Source organism: Melospiza georgiana, chromosome 5, assembly GCF_028018845.1.
Source record: "Melospiza georgiana isolate bMelGeo1 chromosome 5, bMelGeo1.pri, whole genome shotgun sequence".
NCBI lineage: Eukaryota > Metazoa > Chordata > Aves > Passeriformes > Passerellidae > Melospiza > Melospiza georgiana.
Window position 1 is genome coordinate 14,546,302 of NC_080434.1, and position 20,594 is coordinate 14,566,895.

Consider the following 20,594-nt stretch of genomic DNA (forward strand, 5'->3'; position numbering starts at 1 on the left):
GCCCCATGGCTACACATCCCCACGCCCGGGGCCAGCCCTATCAGCAAGTGCAGCACTGGGCAGTTCCCCCTGATAAGGTTACAAATCCCAAAGAGAGATCGAAAGGTGATAACGCCTTGCCTTGGGTCATCTCCTCGCCCAGCTAGCTCATTCCGCCCCAAATGACGGCCTTTCCCCAAACACCCCTGCTGGGCGACCAGGGCATTCACCAAGGGCTCCGTCCCACACAAGGACAGCCAGGTCCTTCAAACCTGAGCGCACACCTGTGTGATCCCCAAAGACCAGCGCATGGCTGAATGCACAGATAGGGGAAAAAAAATTAGCGACAGAGAATCTGGCAGGGTACAGCCATAAAAGTCTGCTCGGCTGCCCGCGGGACAGCTGAAGATAAGCAGCCCTCCCTTTTCTCCCTGGCATTGGCCCCGCTGCCTTGCTTAGCCAGCCGGCGTTCTGGGAGCAGGCACTCTCCCTCCAGCTCAATGTTTGTGTAACTCCCAGCAGAGCGGGGCTGCCATCTCCGCCAGGGCCCCTCTGCATCATTAGAATAATAAAACAGTACGGGAACAAGAGTTTCTCTCTTCCTTCTGGTGACAATTACTGTCATGCGCTGCACCACTGCACGCTCCCCCTCGCCCCCCCATTCCGAGCAAAGATTCTTAGCGAAGATTGTGAGTGCAGCTCGAGCTGGGCTGAGCCTAATTCTTTTAAAGACTAATTCAGCCTGATAAGAGTGTCTGGGACAAAGCCTGCCCTGGCAGAGTAATTAAAGAAGTACAAATTGTTTCTAAAACCACACGCTGGCAGAATTTTTACAATTAATGACCAGTTGTCTCTGCTGGGGCTTGTCAGGGAGGAATCGCTCTCGTCTTACGCGTCCGATCTGGGTCAGCAGCCCATCCATCGCCTCTTTGAGGACGGGAGAGCGAACAGGCAGCGGCACTGCCCCAATAAGCTGTTAATGACACCGCACTCATTACTGCGGATAACAAACATCTTGTTTCTAAGCAGAATTTTTGCCAGCTCGCTTTGACTTTCTAGGTTGTGATTAAACACAGACAGAAAACTAGGGTACTTACCTGGCCAACTTTTTTTCATTTTCCCTCTTCTCATGCATTTTTGATTGAAAAAATCTGCATGGTAAAGGAAGCATCTATATGATCACACAGAAAGTTTGATGAACATAGAACAATATTAAGTTATTTGAATGGTGCAACTTCTGAAATGTTGACAAGAAAAGCAGAATGGTTAAGTGATCTATTAAAAAAAAACCCACTTGCTCTGGAATCTCAAGTATACCTACATACATACATACATATATATATATAGATAGATAGATAGATAGATAGATATAGATATATCCCAAACTCCTCTGTGTACTGAAGAAGAAAGGATAGTAAATATTTTTATTTTTAAAAGCACTGTTACCATTGTGGTATCAATCAAATGCTAGGTAATTAAAAAAATATGCTGATGTGCTCTGTCCTTTCCTTGCCCTGCTCTGCCTACATTTTTTAGCACATACACTGCATCCACTTGAAAGCGTGGTGGATCCTTGCACACAGCAGGATTTTGCAGTCTCCTGCGGGACCCACCATGTTACAATAGCGTTCAAAGCTTTATAAGCTTCATTTAGTTTCAGCAAGCCTGCTGGAGCTTTGTCTGTGCTTAAAGAGGCATTTAAACTAAAGCGAAGCTTTGAAAGCTTCAGAGACAATGACGCTGGACTCCCTAAACCCATGAGTTCACTGCATGGTTTGAAGTGATGGCATCATGTAGAAAACATGACACGCTGCTCTGAGAGCCTGGCAGTACCTAGGCACAAAAGAGGAGGGGGAACAGAAAATCTGGGGTGCACATTGAGTTTTTACCACTGAATGTCATGCCTGGACTAAAGGGAAGAAAAGCATTCTAAATTTTTTTCTGCCTTTGAGATTTGTACCTTTGCATATTTATTCTCTCATTCTGGAATGATTTCTAAGCCATTGATATGTGTGTTTCTAAGCTGTTATGAATAAAAGAAAATAACAGCTAGAGCACACACAATAAAAACAAGGCAGGATGCAGCAGCCATGCTTCCACAAGATGCCCAGCTTTTGTTCTACGTGGTTTGCACATCCCAGGGCTGTTCAAAAGGCAGCATTTAATGCAGAACTACATTACCTACGAGCAAAGGGAAAGAGCAGTAAAACAGGCATCAGTAAAACTGTGGTTTCCCAAAGAGGCACTCATTTTTCAATGTACAACCCTGCTTGTCACCATTTCTAGGCAAGGGCATGCAGTTTGCATAACCACAGTGAGAAACTGCATTGGTAACATCTCAAGGTGAGAGGAGAAAATCCTCTTGAATCCCAAAAATAAGCATCCACCCTACCCATGCCACCTCACTCAAGTGGTGAAGGTTACAGGTATTCTTGGGCTGCAGTGGCATGAAGTCCCCATTCCTGCCTTGTCAGGCTTCCCTGGGAAAACCCCCAATGCTCTTGATCACCAGGGAAAATGATGAGGAGAGGGAGACCCCCACAAAAATGGCAATGATCCATGTAAAAACAGGATGCCCATAAGTAGATTGAAAGGACAGTCTGTAGCAAACAGGTGTAATAAATACCAGCTTTGTAAAAAAGCCATGGTGCCTGAGCAGGTTTAGAAATAAAACAGTAAAATAGGATTTCACAGCATGACAAATGCTGTTCAGTAATGGCTGGGCACACCTCAGCAGCACTCAGAGCCATGTCGTGTCTCGCAGGCTGCATCTCATTCCTAAGACCACAGCACTTCATGGGGGCACAGCTGCAGGCAAAGCTTGATAGGCTGGAAAAGGACACGGTGTGAGCCACAGCAGAGTTACCATGTGCCTAATTTTCAATTTTGATAGCTGTAGAAGGTTTTACTGGGGGTAAAATGTCATCTTATTTAACCTCAGTCCTCAGCCCAGTGGAGCCATTTTTCACTGCAATTGAAAATAATGAACATAAACTAGTTGGAGGCAGATAACGGGCATGGGAAATTTGAGCTCAAAGGGGTAAAGCCTGGACAAAGTGTAAAGCAACCAGAATCAGTTTAGTGCCACAGCACGTCAGAAAAAAACACAGCTGTCAAGAATGCAGCACTTCCACATGTGTGCAGATGCTCTTAAGGGAGGAAGACGCATTGATGACATTGAAAAAACATACCACAAAAGTAAAACACATTTAAAAATACAACCAAATTGGAAACAGTACTGTTAGAAGCTTACTAAAACACTGTAAACTATTGCTGTAGCTATTTTTTTAAGTCCTGAAGTGTTACTATAACAAAAATAAACATGCTGATGAAATAGAAGAGAACAGCAATGCCAAACTCCTGGAGAAGTGAATGGCAAATTTGCCAGAGCTGTGCTTCCAAGATTGCCTCCACATCCTATGATAATGGGTCACAGATGTTCTCTTTTCACAAAAAGAAGTTGAATGTGTTTATTTCTTTCATAGTACCGGCCAGAGGGCAGTTAGGGGAGCAACTGAAAACCTGTGAGTTGCAGTTACTTGATTGAATAATCTATTTGAAAAAAAGATGTTGCCGTGCAAAATTCTCCTCCCCCCTCCACCACCCCCCTGCCAGTTTTGACAGCACGTAAGAGTTTCACTTCCATCCAAAACTGAGAGGGAAATTTACGTAACCCAAAACAATGTAATGTGCACAGTCTGTGAAGTACCAGGGATTTTTCATGCCACAGACATAAGGCCACCTTTTTTTTAACATGCCCAAAGAATCCAGGGATCTGGTTGCTGCCCAGCTCAGTGCCAGGGCATCGTGATGCACATGCAGGTCAGGCTCTCCAACTGCAGCCAGGTTCCCTGCCTGCTGTGTGGGAGTTGCTATGAGGAGGGATCTCCTCTGGGCATGGCCTGACCTCTCGGCTCACCTATCTGCTGAAAACTTGTGTGGCTGCAGCCACCAGCTTGTCACCAAGTGCTCTCCTCCAGCACCTAGCTCTTTCCTCATTTAGGGAATAAAAAGCCACAGTATAACAAAGGAGAAAATAAATCCCTCCCTGAGGACAAGGGGTGCTATTACAAAGCCTTCCTGACCACCCCAAAGCATTGGCATTTAACGGTATTCATGTCAAGGGTGGTTTTAATGTGGGATGAAGAGAAGCACTGCCTTGCACCCAGGCTGCATGGGCAGCAGTGGTGTGGGTGACAGGGTACTTAGAGCAGTACAACCCAAATGACATGAGGACAAGAAAGCTCATGGTTCCCATACTCAACCCACAGCATGAACAGTCCTTTCTGGATACTTACACTGCAGAGCAGTAAAATCTAGGCAGGAGTGGAGCATCTCATGGTGCTTCTGCAATACAGGGTACTGAAGTTCTCTCCAGAGGCCCAGCTCCATCACCACTGAAGTCAAACATCATGTGTAAATGTGGGATGCTTCTTCAGGGGTGGCAGGCGTGGGTGCCCAGTAGGAGACAAGCTTCCCTCCGAGGCACAAACAGACAGGAACCCTAAGTGCTACCCACAGACAGCCCAGGCAAGGGTAGGGAGGCAATGCTGGGACAGGAGCCACATGGCTCCCCTCACCTGAAATGGTCTGGTTGCTGAAGGAGTCTCTGCAGAAGCCTTTGTCACGTGCAGACCCCAGAGCATCTTGGGGAGAAGAGAGGCCCAGGCTGTCCTGGGAAGAGCTGAAAGAGTAATATTTCTGTCTAATTCCTATAGCCAGGAATCAGCCTAGATATTTACAACTTTCTAATCCACTTTTGAATGTTGCCTAGAAAAGTGCTGCAGAAAATCAGGACATCTGAAAATTTTGAAGACTTACTTTATTTCCCAGGGAGCAATTTTAGGCTTGTACATTTCTTTTCACAGAACATCTGCAATTCCCTGCAACTGTAATTTCTATCATTGTCTTTCAAAAATGACACTTGTACAGCCTCCTTCCAAATAATTGCAGGAACTTTCTGTTCATTAGGGAAGCATATTTTCAATGCACAGGTCTTCACCTCACAGCAGCTCTGCCCTTTCCCCAGGGAAGTGCAAGCATTCAGCTGCTGTACTGACATCCCAAGGGCTGTGGCCCTTTGCTCACCAGCTATTCCCAGTGGCATGGCACTCACAGCTGGACAGGAAGCAGTACAGCTCCAGCACACTCTGGATGGGAACCCATGCACATCATCAGCCACAGGAGCTGGATGCCTCATTCTCCACCTGCTGTGCCAAAAATGTACTCTGCCGGGTGCCTGAAGGTCATGCAGGATTGCTTTTCCAAGCCTGTTGTATATGCTGAGCGATATTCAAATGAAATGCAATATGCTGCTCCTCTACAGGCCTTGATAAGACATCAGACCTCTGAAAACACCACATCTGCCCTAGGAAATACATTTTGGTTATTGTAATGAATTATATTTTTACATCCAAAATCTGTTTAGTTTCCAGCAAGAAATCAAAAGATTGCTAACATGAAGTACTTCCTTAGATTCTGCCACAACAGCTATCCAGTGGCTGGATAAATGCCAAGGATATGGACTTTCTTCAGGTCACTGAAGACATCCCTACAAAGAGGTTACCAATAATAAGTTGTGTTTCTATGTAAAACTGTTAGGCTTTTAACATTCAGAACTCCAGCTTTGCTCTCAGCTTTCTGAAGCGTTATTCCTTATGCTGCTGACTGCACACTTGCACTTACATGTTTTCTTATTTTTTTGGCTCAGTGGAGCAAGCAGTCAGCTTTTCCCTCATTCCTGAGGGATATCAGGTTACAACGAATGTTGTTCTATTATATACTTACCCAGTGGCGTATTAAAAATGCATATTTTCCATTTGATTTTTCTCCTTGCCAGAGTCAGGTTTAAGGCCACTTTTCTTCTCTCACTTGCTAGGTACCGTTAACAAGCAACTAGCTTATTCCCAGATGTAAAAAGGCAGGCAACAATATATGGCCTGTTTAACCCCAGCTGGGGATATAGTCCCTGATCCACTTCATTTAAACTAAGGAAATCTACAGTGCATCCCTGCAGCTAAACTACTTTTGAGTGTATTAATTTTTGGAGAAGTGGGAGAAAGATGTACATATGGAGGCTGCCTCGTGAAGGGCCAGCCTCCTGCAGCTGTGTGCACTCTTGCCCTGCCAATGCACGGCACATGCTCCCACTGCAGGTCCCAGAGGGTCTCCAGTCCCTGCTGGTGGGTGCCATGTCCCCCCCTACCCTGCCCCTGGGCCACCTGGGAGCCAGCTGGCAGCTGAGAGGCCATGGATGAGCACTGCTGCTGAAGCTCTGGGGCACCTTGAGGGTCCTGTCACTTGCAGATTTGTTCCAACTTTGAGATCTATGCAGTCATTAAAATTGAGCAGCAAATTCAAAATAAATACAGCCAGAAATACAGAGCGGGCTTGTTAGAGCTGTGTGCTGGAGCCTATGGCACAGGGAATTTCCTTGCCCACCACTAATATTGCTCAGTTTAGCAGCTTCAACTAAGTGCTAGAAGAATGAAACCAGGAGAGAATCCCTGTGGATGGTTTAACTCCCCACAGGCATTATCCAGCACGGCTCCAGCAGCCTGCACCACCCCACAGAGCCCCTTATCTGACATGAGGAGAAGCCCAAACACCACAGTGCCAGCATCTGCCCATGTTTTCCCTTTGGTGCTTCCTGCTGTGGAGGGGTGGTTCATCAAACCTCCACTCCCAGGTCAAGGTACTGCAAACACATGGGGTAACCCTGGTACCTTGTTCTCAGTCTCCAAGCTCTTTATGTCCAGGAGCACATATGTGTGCACTCAGCAGCAGGATAAAGCCCCTAAAACCTCACCAAGTGACTTTTTTAGCTCGTTCACAATTAGGTTAAATAACTTGAATAATTAAATAGAACTGATGCTAAGAATATTCTTTTACAGATATGCTAGAAACTGGTAGTATAGGAATCTCAAGAGGCAATTTAATCATTATCATGATTCCCTGAAACACCAAAAGGAGGGATACAATTGTTTTTCCTACAGCAAAAAAAGGGTGAAAGGTTCAGCCTGAAAATACATTTGTGGTCTGGTAACTGCCATGTGTAAAGAGCATGAACTAGAGGATTACACAGACAGAGTGGGACAGTAAATCATATAGATGTAAAAGCATGTTACCACTCAAGCTAGAAATACTCCTTAAAGGAATTACATTGTCTGTTGGCATATTTTGTTTGGTCTTAATTGAGCATATCAAGAAACAGATCCCTACTCAATGCAGACTTCTGATTTGGTGCCTTGCTGCTTGGATTTATCTGTGGCCATACAATTATGGATGAACAAGATCAATTAAATGCATTCACTAAGTAATCACCTTAGCAACAGAAAAAAAAACCCACAAAAAAAAGTCATAGAAAATGTTCTGAAATTATTTATATATTTATATTCTAATATGACATACAATAGCAAGGAGGACAGGCTGGTATTTCTAAAAGGACAAATTTTTGCACAATTAACCAGAAAAACATGAAGTAAAAAGCTAGAATCTTATATTCCCCACAATTCATAGTCCTGAGAACCAGCGGTTAGGAGTTTGCACGGACATACTCTAGCTCAACCCACAAAAGGACTCATCTAGTTTTTATGCCAACTCATCAGTCTTCAGCTGGTGAATTAGCCTCTCTTCCTTTGCTTTATCCAAATCTAAGCATCCAATTCTACCCATCTGGGAAAAATTCACAAGATTTTCTTTATTATACTTAGCATGACAAGCATGTGAAAACAGAGGATGCTTCATGCAACTTTCTCAAGGAAAAGAATGCAAACTCACCTCTAAGTCTCCTAGGAAACACTCTCATTCCAATCAAGAAAACATGGGGAAAAGCATAATGGATTAAACTTGAAATCTGAAAACTGTATTATTTTGATTTCTGCTTTTAGTAATTGAAGGTTATGCATTCATCTTTCAAAAGCATTAAATGTGGATGAGACTGACTGTCAAACTGGAAAAGGACACAACACTACTGTCAACTCCAAAAAAAGTTATTCTGAAAAAAAAAATCTGCTGCCGTTGAGACCTCAAATCCTGTCCAATGTATTTTGGGCCCTAGAAACAGTAGTAAGCAAAATGACATTCATCTAGTTTGCATATTTCTGATGTATTCAGAACCAGGTTCAATTGCTCCCACAGAAAAGGATGATTTACAATCCTGCTGTCCTTAACAACAGAAAAATGGGAAAAAAACCCTCACAAAATCTCCCTTATTTATTTTAATCCATCTGGTAGGGAAGAGACCTGAGACTAACTTACGAAGATTTTTAGGCGCCCAGTGATTTCAGTAGAACTTGGTCTCCTGAAAAGCTCTGAAGAGACACAGATGCCCAAATGCCTCCCGTGGCATTTAGCACAGCTACACTCTGAATCCCCAGGGATGTTCAGGCAGATGTTGAAAAATGCTCAATAACCTGCCTGGGGGCCAGGAACAAAAGATGCTGTGTTGTGCTTAAAGCATACCAGTTGAGAAAACCAGCTTAAAGCTTCAGTTGAGAAACTGCACTGTGGGGTAAAGATCTTTCCCTAAGTTTGCAGGTAAGATGGAGGTATAAGTAAAATGTAATTATTTCAAGAAAAAAATTAGCAAGACTTGTTTATGCCGATGATGGAAAGATATATTCAGGCTGGTCCCTTCCATAGGCCAGGCTGCAATGCAACTGTACTTTAAGTGGCATTTGACTGAAGCACATTTTCCACAAAAACTATTCAGTCTCAAAGCCACCTGATGCTGCAGAGGCTACCTTTCCCCACATCAAGCTAAAGCTAAAGCTGCCTCTTGTCTCATTTCGACACCAACAGCTGTTTCTACAGCAAGACATTACAGCACATGCAGAGTTCAAGACTTGTTTGCAGTCTCTGCATGACTGATCTCTGAGCAATCACTAGTTTTCCTCAAGAGAAGCTCCACACTGTAGCACAGATCACTGGGCTCTGCCTTGGCATCCAGGGCTCTGGCAGAAAGGCATCCTGAGGCAGAGCTGTAAAAACAAGTCAGCAATAAAATGGGAAAGGTGAGAAGCTCGATATCCAGCAGCATCCTGCATTACACAGCCTCTCAGACCTGCTGCAGAGAGCACTCCAGCAGTTATTCTGTTTTCATAAAAATCAGGTGCAATTCAAGAAGCTTTGGCCAGAAGGTTAAGATAGAAGCCACATGCCAAGGAATTCTGTAGCAGAAACGTCACAGATTTTTATCTCTGAAGCAAAAGTAATGGTTTAAACTCAAAAGCCAGAAAGGAGTGGAAGAAGGAAATTGTAGGGGTGAAACCTTCAGTACACTTGGTGGAGGTGAACAGAGATAAGAATCCTGATTCCCTAAAGGCAAACAGGGTTCTGCAAAAAGAGGATTTTACTGAGCAGAGGATGCCTAAAAAGGAAATGATTTTCCTCCTTTTCATCAACAGAAAGATTGTTCCAGCTACAGAGTTACCATGGAAACCAAATTTGAGAATAACAAGAAAGCATTTATGGTACAGAGCTTATTTTAAAGGATGGTGAACCATCAGCATCCCATTCCCCTAACTGAACCAAGAACCTGACCAGGTGACCCACAGAACTAAAACAACACATTTTAAAGTAGCCTGGAATGGCAGTGCTAAATCTAACAATCACAGCTCCCTATTGTTGTGCTTTTATGACCTTCAAAGCTATGAATATGGGGCTCAAAAGCTTCTCCCAGGACACAGCTTTAGCCAGGCTGAGTGGCACTGCATCTCAGCATGCAAAAACCATAGACAGGTGAGCACCTCTGTTCAAGGTAGTTCATGCAGGCTGTCATTTTCTTCTGTCATTCAGTTCTACTATGAATGAACAGGCTGAAAATTCAGTTGTCAAATTCAAGGGCACATGGGACTGGCTGAATCTAGGAGGGCAGCACTCCTGATGCCTTTACAGGCACAGATTTTGCTTATTCCTGTGGCTGTCACACAGACAGGGCAAACTGAGAAATGCATGCTACCCAAGGTAGGGGAGGGAGGAGGGACCTCTAGGCTCTTTCTCTTGTTAAATTTGACTTCAGAGTAAAAGTCATGAGGCTTTTTCCTCCCACTCATCTTCAGTCTTTGGTCTGCTTTGCATTTGCTTTATATTTTACTTTTATTGCTTCTCCTTGCACTATGAAGGCTGAGGGATAGGAGGCTGGCCACAGACTTGAAAAGATAAATAAACGAATGTGAGCTCTAAAATAAAGGGAATAAGGTTCTACTGGCACTGCCACAAATATTTTTCATGGAAGGCTATCAAGAGCTTCCCAGCTTCCCAGATAGGAGGCTGTTCTGTGCACCCAAGCAGCCAAGGAGCAGTATCTCTGCTCACAGCCACCCACAGCACTGCAGAACAACCTCGCAGCCCCAGCTCCCGGGCCAGCCTCTAACGGCTCAAGCCCAAGATAAGATGACACCTGTCAGGTGGAGCAAAGACAAGAGGCAAAACCCAGGCTTGATGAGAAAACACATTCACTCAATCAGATCTAGATGTTTTTTGAAGTAGTCAGAAATCAAGCAAGCTGAAAGGACTTCAATGCAGAAATGTTTCTTTTTCAAGAACACAGAACCTTCTGAGCAGAATCATCCTCTGCTGCCTTCCTGGCAGAAATTCTTTAATTTTGGTAAACGCTAAGGCCACGTGTCCCACTATCACTGCTGTTGTTCATACAAGAGGTGACAGGACTGTGCAATTAGTACTGGCATGGTGTATGAAACTAAAGCCTCTGAAATATGTTACCTTGAAAAAAACCTACATGACAAAGCAGACAGCTTGACATCAAAGGATTTCTTTCAGTAACTCCGTAATACACCTGGCAAGCCTGGTTTTCAGAATTTTTTTAAACTAAACTGTAAATTATTGTTTGCACTATTGCATACTAGTTTATGATGCAAAAGCACTCATAGTATGACTATTCACCACTCACTTGCCAAGATATGCATTTGTTATGGTAAATTTGTCAAAAATAAAGCGGTCTAGAAGGGCAGAGAGGGGAACTGCCATAAAAGGTGGATCTAAGCATAGATCTTACTTGTGCTTTTTAAGCAGCGAACTCTCCTCCCTCTGGCCCTATTTCAGGATGAGGATAGGCTAGGCAATAACAGTAGCAATAAAAAGCCAAAAAAACCTTGCAAAAACTCATTGCTATTGTTTTTTCTATCTGCTCCCTATCAAAAGCTAGAGGATGCAGCTGGGGAGTTGGTGAGTTGGAAAATCAAGTCAGGAATCAATGCTTTCCATTTATGGTTTTCTGATTTGGGAAGTTGGTTCAAACCAGAGGTCAGACAATGCCCACTCTGTTGGCTCAAGACTGATGAGGGAAAAGTCTAAAAAGAACCAAAAAATTTGACATTAAATTCCCTTTTTTCATTTCCCCAAGTTCCTATCCAGTCATCAGTCAAATCTGCATAGCAGTAAAGGCTATTTAACCGAAAATTCTCTTAGTTCCAGTATAAGCACTGAAGAAAGAATAAGCATGAAAACACACAACCCCAAAATGCAGATTTTCGATCATGCCTACTTGAAAGAGTGAAGACATATTTCCTACCCTGACATGAATGGTTCTCTTAGGTTTGTACAATCTTCTAATGATTTAAACAGTTTATGACAAGGAAAGGGCTCCTAGATTTTTTTTTTGTTGAACACAAAGACAGCTTCAACAATGTGATATCCAATTTTGAACCTAACGTTTTAAATTTTGAAGTTTTGATTGTGAATCTGTTTTCATTTTTACTAGCCCCAATCTAAGGTAACTTCTATAAACAGCTTGAAAGTACCAGAAAAAGTGGATGGATTACAAAGATGGATTTGAAGCTGCTTTGTTCAATGCTGAGTTTGAAAAAAAATTACTCATTTGCTGAGCCTCTGGATGGTAGTTACATCAAAAATGGAACGCATCATCCAGGCTTCTTGCCTTTCACCAGATGATACAGAGACTGGTGTTCTGGAGCACTGAGTACAACTTTCTTCAGTGTTATTTTTTACATATCCTTTTCAGACAGGTACAGCATCAATGGCCACAGAAATAACAATCAGATCTGCTGCAGAGCCTTGATTTCGGATTTTTTAATCACTGATCTCAGGAGCTGACTGACTTTTTAAAACCTAGGGAAGAGGATATTGCCTAGTAATATTTCAGGAGAAAAAAATGCCCACAGAAGAATATAGCTTATTATGATGATTAATTGGTGTCCATGCAAAAAAATTAATCAAAAAGCATTTCTGCTACTGGGAGTATGTCTTTGACTGAGAACATCATAACAAGGAAAAAAAAATCTGATTAAATAGGTAATTAATTTTTCTGAGAAACTGAAAACAAAGTATGAAAATTTGACTTTTTATCTTCCTTCAAAAATCCTCCAGAATGACAGGATCAGCCAGAAGCATTGTTTTGCATGGCTAGTAATGATAATGCAAGAAAGCATGTGATTGACTTTTTTACTCCCTTTTTTTTCTTAGCAGGAAGGGGGAGAATATTATGACCATTTTTCTCACTGTAGAGTTCAAAAAATGAGAACTTTTTTTTTTTTTTTTTGCATCTCAACATAAAATTCCCATCTCCAGAATGCCATTGAGGTGCTGCCTGAAGAAAGGTGACGTGATCAAAGGTGTCCAGGTAGGGTGGGAATCCCTGTAAGACATGGCTTCAGTACATCCATCACTGGCTTTCTCTAGAAGTCATAATTTTAAACAGCTTCTCCTGTTGAGTTTCAGCAGCAGCGCAGCAGAAGTTCATCATCTCACTTGAAAAAAGGTGTCCCTTGGATGGGTTACAGGATTTACTTCAGCACTGGTTGCCAGACCAGTAAGGTTTTTTTGAAACAAAAGGATGGAGTATATTTTAAAATTAAGTTTTTCATATGGAAAGGCTCATCCTTTCTCCGAATAACTTGGGATTTCATCAAATACTGGAAACGGAAAATTGTCCAGCAGGTTTTGCTTAAAAACTGTTCTTTATAAATACTTCAGCAGGAACTTTTTTTTTGTAAGGAAAATTTTTCTAACTAGGTTAGGTACAACCATCACACAGCACAAAAACTGTTTATTCATTTGTGAGGCGTTATAGAAGAGTCTGAAGTGACACTGGGAAGCTCAGCGGTGCTGGTGGTGCTGTTCACAGATCTTTCTGCTCCCTGGTCTTCTTGACATGCAACCTTCTGTGCATACAGGTTAAACAGGCAAGTCTAACACAGAGATAGATGCTTCCCGTCCCGTATGCCTGTGCACTGGAAGGTGTGTGTGCTGACAGCAGTGTCAGCAGGAGGAGGAGTAAGACAGACAGCCATCTGTACAGACTGCAGTGCTTCGCTTGCTCTGCCTACGTGGTTGCCACAAGCGGATCTAAAAGGGAAACGACAGTGGAGGGGTAGAAAACGCAAATGGGACAAGGAGAAAAAGAAGCTGAAGAGAAAGGCTATCCTTGCTGTGGAGGCAGACTCCTTGTGCACAAGAATACTTACACAGGAACTGTGTCTAGCGGGCGTTACCTGCTGCCATCATGAAAGAACCCAGTCATATGTGTGACATCAAGGATTAGCAAGGACATCATTTGTTTAAGTCACCTGTTCCTTCCCACTGAAAGGATGCACACACCATCCCATCTCAGCCCCAGCAATGCTGCCAGACCCTCACATATTCCATCACCATCTTTGACATCTTTTCTTCCTCCTCCCACCTCCAGCATGCTCTACCCCTTCTCAGAGTTCCAAAAGTGGTAGGTGGGAAAGGGAAAGCCTGTATTTATCAGGCAGGCAGCCAAACAGAAGAGATAAATAAATTGTGAGCTTGTACCAGGGCCCCTCAGAGTAAACTTAGCTGAAATCACTGGGTAATTTAAGAACAGGAGGGAAAAGGAGAAGATATATGACAGAAAAGTATGATCATACAAACCTCACCTCTAAAAGAAACATGGAGATAAGCACCAACCAGATCACCTGACTGGTGGAAATATGCCTGGGTGACAGAAGAACTCTCTAAGGAGCTCTTGCATTGAAGTTCTTAGTCACCATCACAAACTACAAACTGGGTTTCTCTTCCCCTCATTGTCCCAAGAAGTTTCGGTTCCACCTCTGTCACGTGACTACAGCATCACCGTGCCATTTGTGTCAGAGCCCGGATTTTCCCTTTCATACACCCCCAAACAACAATGACATTTTACATGATGCATTAATGAAAGGCTTAGCAACTGACTCGTGTCAAAACCTAAACCTTTGTGACAGTTAACATTTAACACTCTGCAAGTGCCATAAAGTGAGTCCTAGAGCTGATGCTTGGTGTTGTACAGAGCATGTGGATGGCAAGATAAAAGAAAAGGAAGAACGGGATGTTTCAGGGCAGAAACAATCAGCAACATTCTTTAATTAAGGTTTCTTAGATCAGGTAGACATAAATATTTTCTCCTGCATCTCTCTTACTTCACAGTGGCCAATCGAGTCCCAAAGAGCAGGCCTACCCAACACCTCAGCCTAGTACTGAAAAGATAATCTCCTCATGAGATTTTGTTCCTGATAGTGTTCAGAGCAACAGACTCTGCTAAAAACAGGTTTGATTTTCACCCACTGCACTAGTAACTGCTTTAATTATAAACCTGAATTGTAGTTAGGGCCTCATCTACTGGCTTAGCTATAACAGTTGAAAGCATTTACCTTACATGGGCAAAAAACCCTGTAGGGCACAAGAAATAAAGAGAAAAGAGGAAGACATACATAAAATAGCTGTGACATAACCACAAGAGTAACAGTAGAAGTAAGCACTGTTCTTCTTGTTAGATTCTTCACTGTTTTCTTGTTAGATTCTTTAGAAATATTTCAGGTTCTATCTCAAGAAAATCAAAAATACAAATTGGGACAAAAAATCAGCTTCAGTGTTTTAATTTTTGCTACAGGCTAATAGCAAAAAATTTCTCAGAAAGAAAATAATTTTAACTGCTAGTGACTTTTAACTCAGCAGAAGACCAAAGTCCCAGCTTCTCCTAAAAACTGAAGTGAACACACATCTCAAACCACACAATCCAACATAGTTTCATATTGTGGGATCTAGCAGTCTGCTGCATAATTTTTTAAGAAGAAAAGCTTCCAAAAGTGAGCAGATGCAGCAGGCTCAAAGTATCTTGGAATATACAAGATACACAAATTGTCTCTTTTTCTCTCAGAAAGGATGTGTCTTTGCTTTTCCCCTTGAAATTCACCTATGCTAAAAATCCAGAATCACAAAACAGTAGTGCAAAATCAATCTATTTCACTAGAGGAGTAAGAATCAGTTTCTGGTAATGCATCACCTCTTCCGTTCTTCTCTTTAGCTGAGAAATTTCTGTTCTGACTGTTCCAAAATTGTGTCCTTACAGAAGCAGACAAATTCTCCCTCCAGGTTTGCTAACCAACAACAGAAGACAGAACAAAAAATAAAGTGCAATGGTATGTCTACATCTGTTCTGTACCTATATAACAAACCCAAAACTCTAGAGAAAATTGCACTGCTGTTCAAGTCCCTGCAACTGAACTACCTAAGTTCTGTGTTCAAAGCATAAAGGCTGTGTTTGACATTTTTAAAGCCAGGTCATTCTGGCTGACTGTAGTATCTCTGGGAAATCTACCTCAAGTATAGTTATTTAGATGGTACTTACTATATTTAAAGGTTTTATTACAATCCACAATGCTCTTACCCGACAGACAGGAAGCCACAATATTGCAGCTAAACTTACACAGCTGGTCATCTTCGTTTCCCTCTTGAATTTGGAAAGTAGCCAAAACAGTGAAGTCAGTAAGAAACCCTCATCCCCACAGGTACCAGAGGAAGTTTTGGTGCACAAGCTGCTACAGACCATAAATTACCTGAGGCTCCCTGACAAGTAGAAGGTCAGCCACATGAAAGTGATTCTAACAGGCAAAAACCATCAGTAAGTTAATGTGCTCAATGCTCCTTCATACAAATAAGCCTTTTGAGAAATCATCATCTCTACTGTATGAACACAGATGTGCCAAGGAGCTTCTCAAACCTGTTAGGTGGTACAGAATAGTCACTCCAAATGTTCAGCAAAACCAAAAAAGGACTCACTTGAGAGAGATCTCCTACAAAGAACCAAAAGAGCCTGCCTCTTTACTGTTTCACAGCACAAAATCCAAGAGCAACCCAACCACCCAAGCTACAGGCACATCAGTAGTTCAGTTTGGCACTGCAGGGAGCTTTGCTGCACAGCATGCCCTTCCTTCCTGGGGCAAAAGCCAGGCCTGCTCAGGAACTCTCCAACACTCAGCTCAGCACCACCAACTTCCCTTACACCTTTACCAGTCAGCAGCTGTACTCAAGGTTCAGTATTGGACATACTAAAAATAAAGTCCTTCCAAACACATAAAAGGAATATTAGGAATAAAGTCCTTCCAAACTCATAAAACCATTGCAATTTTAAGCTTAATGACATCTTCCTATGTGCCAGGCATCCCATACATTTTCCTTAGGCAATGGACAGCTTGCTACGCTATCTCTCCGAGAGGAAATCTTTCACTTGTTATCTTCCCAGTAACTCTGCTGTCCCCATAGACATGAGATGACAATATCCAGGGGCATACCTGAAATCCTTGCATTTTAACATGGGTTGAACTGCTAGGAAACTTTTTAATTGGAAAGGTCACAGGAGACAGATTTCTGGGAACATTTCCAGATAAATGCCACATTTCAGCAATGCTTTCTCATCAGATGTTACATAAAAGGTGGACAGACACTTTTCAGTGATAGCTTGCAGCAGGCCCACCTACCTCCTGAAGGTAAAGCTTAAATCCTCCAGAGCTGTACAGCACAAATGCCATCTTGCAATCCACAGTTGTGGAACGCCAGTCTCCACTGTCCACCTCTCTTGCTGCAGCCATGCACAGATCAGAACTAGAAACCAGAAGCTGATACAAAGTGAGGTGCTTCAGAAACTTCACCAAAAAAAATCAGGTGCTCACCATCTGTTATTATTTCGGCTGGCTGTGCTTTTAACTTGAAATTGAAAAACGTGCAGAAAGCCCAAATCCTCAGTTTTTAACAGTAAGTTGAATTCAGTCTCTCACATTCCAGATAAACATCCTAAATCTTGGTGCACAGTGGTGTGAAGGGATGGGTGCTCTTTGTTCCCCCTTCTATGCAGATATACCCTTGACCGGATCAGCTTTCTCAGTGTCGAATCCAAACAGATTCAGCTCTCTTGCACTAGTATTTTGCAACAACAAATATCATGTTGTCACTAAACTTACAAGCAGTTCTAGCAACCAAAACAATAAAAAATTACCAGAAACCAGACCTCAGCCTTTCTACTCACCTCCTTACTGTCTCACTTTTTTCCCTTAATGGATTATGCCTCTTTTCTATTTCATTGGTGAGACGAGGGAAAAATTCATTCCACTCCACATTGTTCCCACTAATTCCCACTCCAAAGCCTTCAACATGTTTAAACATAAATCCTTGGAGCTTCTAGCTCTTAGGACTTACCACTTCCAGTTAAGCAAAGGAAGAGTTAAATCCAGTCTCAAGACTCTGTAGTAATTATTCCCTATAACCTCTGTCCATGCTAAGCCTGTCTCACAGAAGAAGGCATGAGATTTACTATCTACAGAATACAAGAAAAAAAAAAGGGCAACAAATATTTTTAGTATTTTATTAACCTTAACAAAACCAGCAAATTAAAGGGCGGTCACCTTTTTTGGAGAGGATTCACATTTTAATGGCAGCTATTAATATATAACAAACTATGTACAACTGTGTCAGCCATCAACTGAACACTAATCAATGTAATCCAAATCTTCTGGGATTCCAAAACCTTTATCTATTTTGCTCTCTTCAAATCCAAACTTACGCTTGGCCCAGGACTTTATTGAAAAGATGTTATCTGTAAACAGAATGAAAAACATTCATTTTGAGTATTTAGGAAAGCATGAATTTTAGTCTCAGCTACAACAAAATCCTTCCATTTGCAGTATCTCTTGTCTGTATGAAAAAGGTACATAGTGGGGAACATCATTATCAAGTAGATTTAGAACAGAAAACATGAGGCTTTTGTTAATAACCTCCAAAAAAGAGGAAATCATTTACTTAGCACCGAATAAAAATATGTTATCTTTATCTTTTCTTGCTCCTCTTTTACAAGGAGATTGAAAGCTACAATTACAGTGTAAGCCTGCTATAGAGTGATGAGGTAAGTGTGAGTATGCATAGTTAGTATTTTATAGGTCCTTCTTCAACTAGACACCTACTATGTGGCTGTCTACAGCTACAAAAATTGGATTTAAATTTACCGTAAGGTCCTTTCTAGTCCTGCATGTTTGTTCAGACACTATTTATTCAAGAAGCTTTATTTTAGTCAGGACTTCTCTTTTTAGCATCACATTACTTTAACATATACATTTTGTTCAATTTAACATAAGTTTTCACTGCAGCATTTACTGAAACTCATTACATCATTTTTAACACCCATAAATTGCAGCATTCCTTAAGAGAGGAAGTGTTCACTGTCTCTGCACAGCTTAGAGATATTTTTTCTTTTCTTTAACCATCACACATTTGGTTTTAAAACTGTCTCTTCAAAAGAAAAATATGCTGCAGCATATAACCAAATTGTCTAATTAAATAGCAAAGTACCTCTACAGGCTGAGGCACAGCTCCTTTACCTCATTCAAAGCCTTGAGAACAGCCTGTCAGCAACAGCAGAAAGCCCTGACAACTCCCAGAACACGTAATTTTGTTTCCCCATATGCAGTAAACAAGCCAGGTATAAAACATCCAAAGACTAAGACAGTGATATCCTGCTGCACTTGGCACAACCAATGATAGCAAGCAGTCCATCAGTAGGAGATCTATTCTAGACAAAAAATGATAAACAATATTCTAAATAATTTAAAAAAACCATAAGGACATATAAATTGTTTGCTTTGAAAAATGGGAATGAATACAGCAAAGCTAAGCAACAACAGAAAATTGAGTTAAACTTCCATATGAATGTCATTACATTAGCATTCCTTAAAACTATGCATCATTTTACCTGTCAAAACTGATCAATTAGTTTGAGAAATACCTACTTTGTATCAGCATCCTTCACATGGTAGCAGCAATAAGATTCCACAAAACATTCTACTCCTTATAAAGAAATGAACATTCAGAATAGAATTAAACTATCTGAATACCTGGGCATCACCATTTCCAGTCTCTATTGCTTTCCTCATCTTAAGAGATTTTAACTTATCCAAGGAAACAAGTTGCAGGATTTAACACAGTGTACAAGACAGCATCAGAAGAACAAATCTGTTATGGCATATGAAGTATATTCAGTAACAAAACTGAGAGGATGCATTCTTTTTGTTGAATCATAATAGTTTTATAAGTAAAATAAATTACTCTATGTTTTTTTAAGTGAGGACTATCCTATGTCAAATTCTTATAAAATTTAAAGTTCTTAATACTAAGTAGGTCTTTTATTGAAATTGCTCTAGTGTGAAGCTGTGTCACTGCAATACACACCAGTCCATCTGTTGGCTGCCTCCTTGGCCACTTGGTTTGTTTGGCCTGAAACAGAGAAAAACACCAACAACAATAAAAGCATACATTACAGTAAAATCATCACACAGTTTCAAGGCACAGAAACTAAATTTTTATTGATGTAATTTTTATGGAACCACACAATGTAAGGAAGTTATTCTACTGCTTCCAAATACTTGTTTTACACTTCTAAGGTTCCAGCAAGCACAAAGCTAGGTTAAAGAAAAAGAGGAGTAAAGCGCATAAAAGATACCATATGAACTACTATAAATTTTAAAAGCATATTTTAAAATAAAATAACCCTAGTTTGGCTTGCCTAGGGGCTTAATTGTCTTCACCAAGATTTGAACTAGATATATGGCCTAAAGATATCAGAGGCAACAGAGATGGAAAATATTTCATAATCCTCTCTATACATAAGTAAACCATCACATGGGTATGCATGACTCTACACAGATAAGGAGAATGACAAGGCAGCAGTCTATCATATCAATCCAAAAGTTTATCATATAGCTCTGGAATATCTCCACAGCTTTGAGAATCCCTCAATGAAATTAAAACAAAATAATGTTTCTGGCAATTAAACCTGGCTTATGTCCCTTAACACCATTCCAGAACTAAACACATAATAGTAAATTACCATTACTACAAGCAGGGTTTGTATCGTTTCCATGAGACAAAACAACCAGGAATAATTCCTCTTAGATCACCTTGCTCCCATTAAAGTAAGCACTGAATTGAACTAAGCAGGTTAGGCTGGAACGTGGGAATTTATCAGAATCATTCTGGTTCTCACGCCTACATGTAACTTAAGCTATTCCCAGTCAGTCTTGTCAGTACTTGCATGATAATACTCATTTGAATGGTCAGCATGAAACTTGTCTCCAGGGTACTGAGATATGAATACATGATCAGGTACCAACTGTTATACACATTAAACTTAAAGGAAAATCAAAATATGTTGAAAAATCATCTGCTAGCACACAGGAAGGGAAGTACTCATTACTCCAACCTTAATAGTAACTGATATGAAAAATGTTTACATTGGAGTAATTTCAAAGCCAATACAGTTTCTAAAACTGGCCTAAAATTAGAAAGTTAGAGCACAGCATGAAGAAAAGCAA

The 20,594-nt window shown here is 41.4% G+C and overlaps 1 protein-coding gene across 1 annotated transcript in view; it reads right to left on the minus strand.

Annotated features, from left to right (window-relative positions):
* Nucleotides 1–17,582: 17,582 nt before the first annotated feature.
* MND1 (meiotic nuclear divisions 1) overlaps nt 17,583–20,594 on the minus strand; it is a 41,166-nt gene continuing 38,154 nt past the window's right edge. Inside the window, exons 7-8 of the mRNA XM_058024779.1 lie at nt 19,453–19,497; nt 17,583–17,827 (exon numbers count right to left, since the gene is read on the minus strand). Of these exons, the coding sequence (XP_057880762.1) occupies nt 17,721–17,827; nt 19,453–19,497 (152 nt within the window). The 3' untranslated portion in view covers nt 17,583–17,720. The remainder of the gene's footprint in view (nt 17,828–19,452; nt 19,498–20,594) is intronic.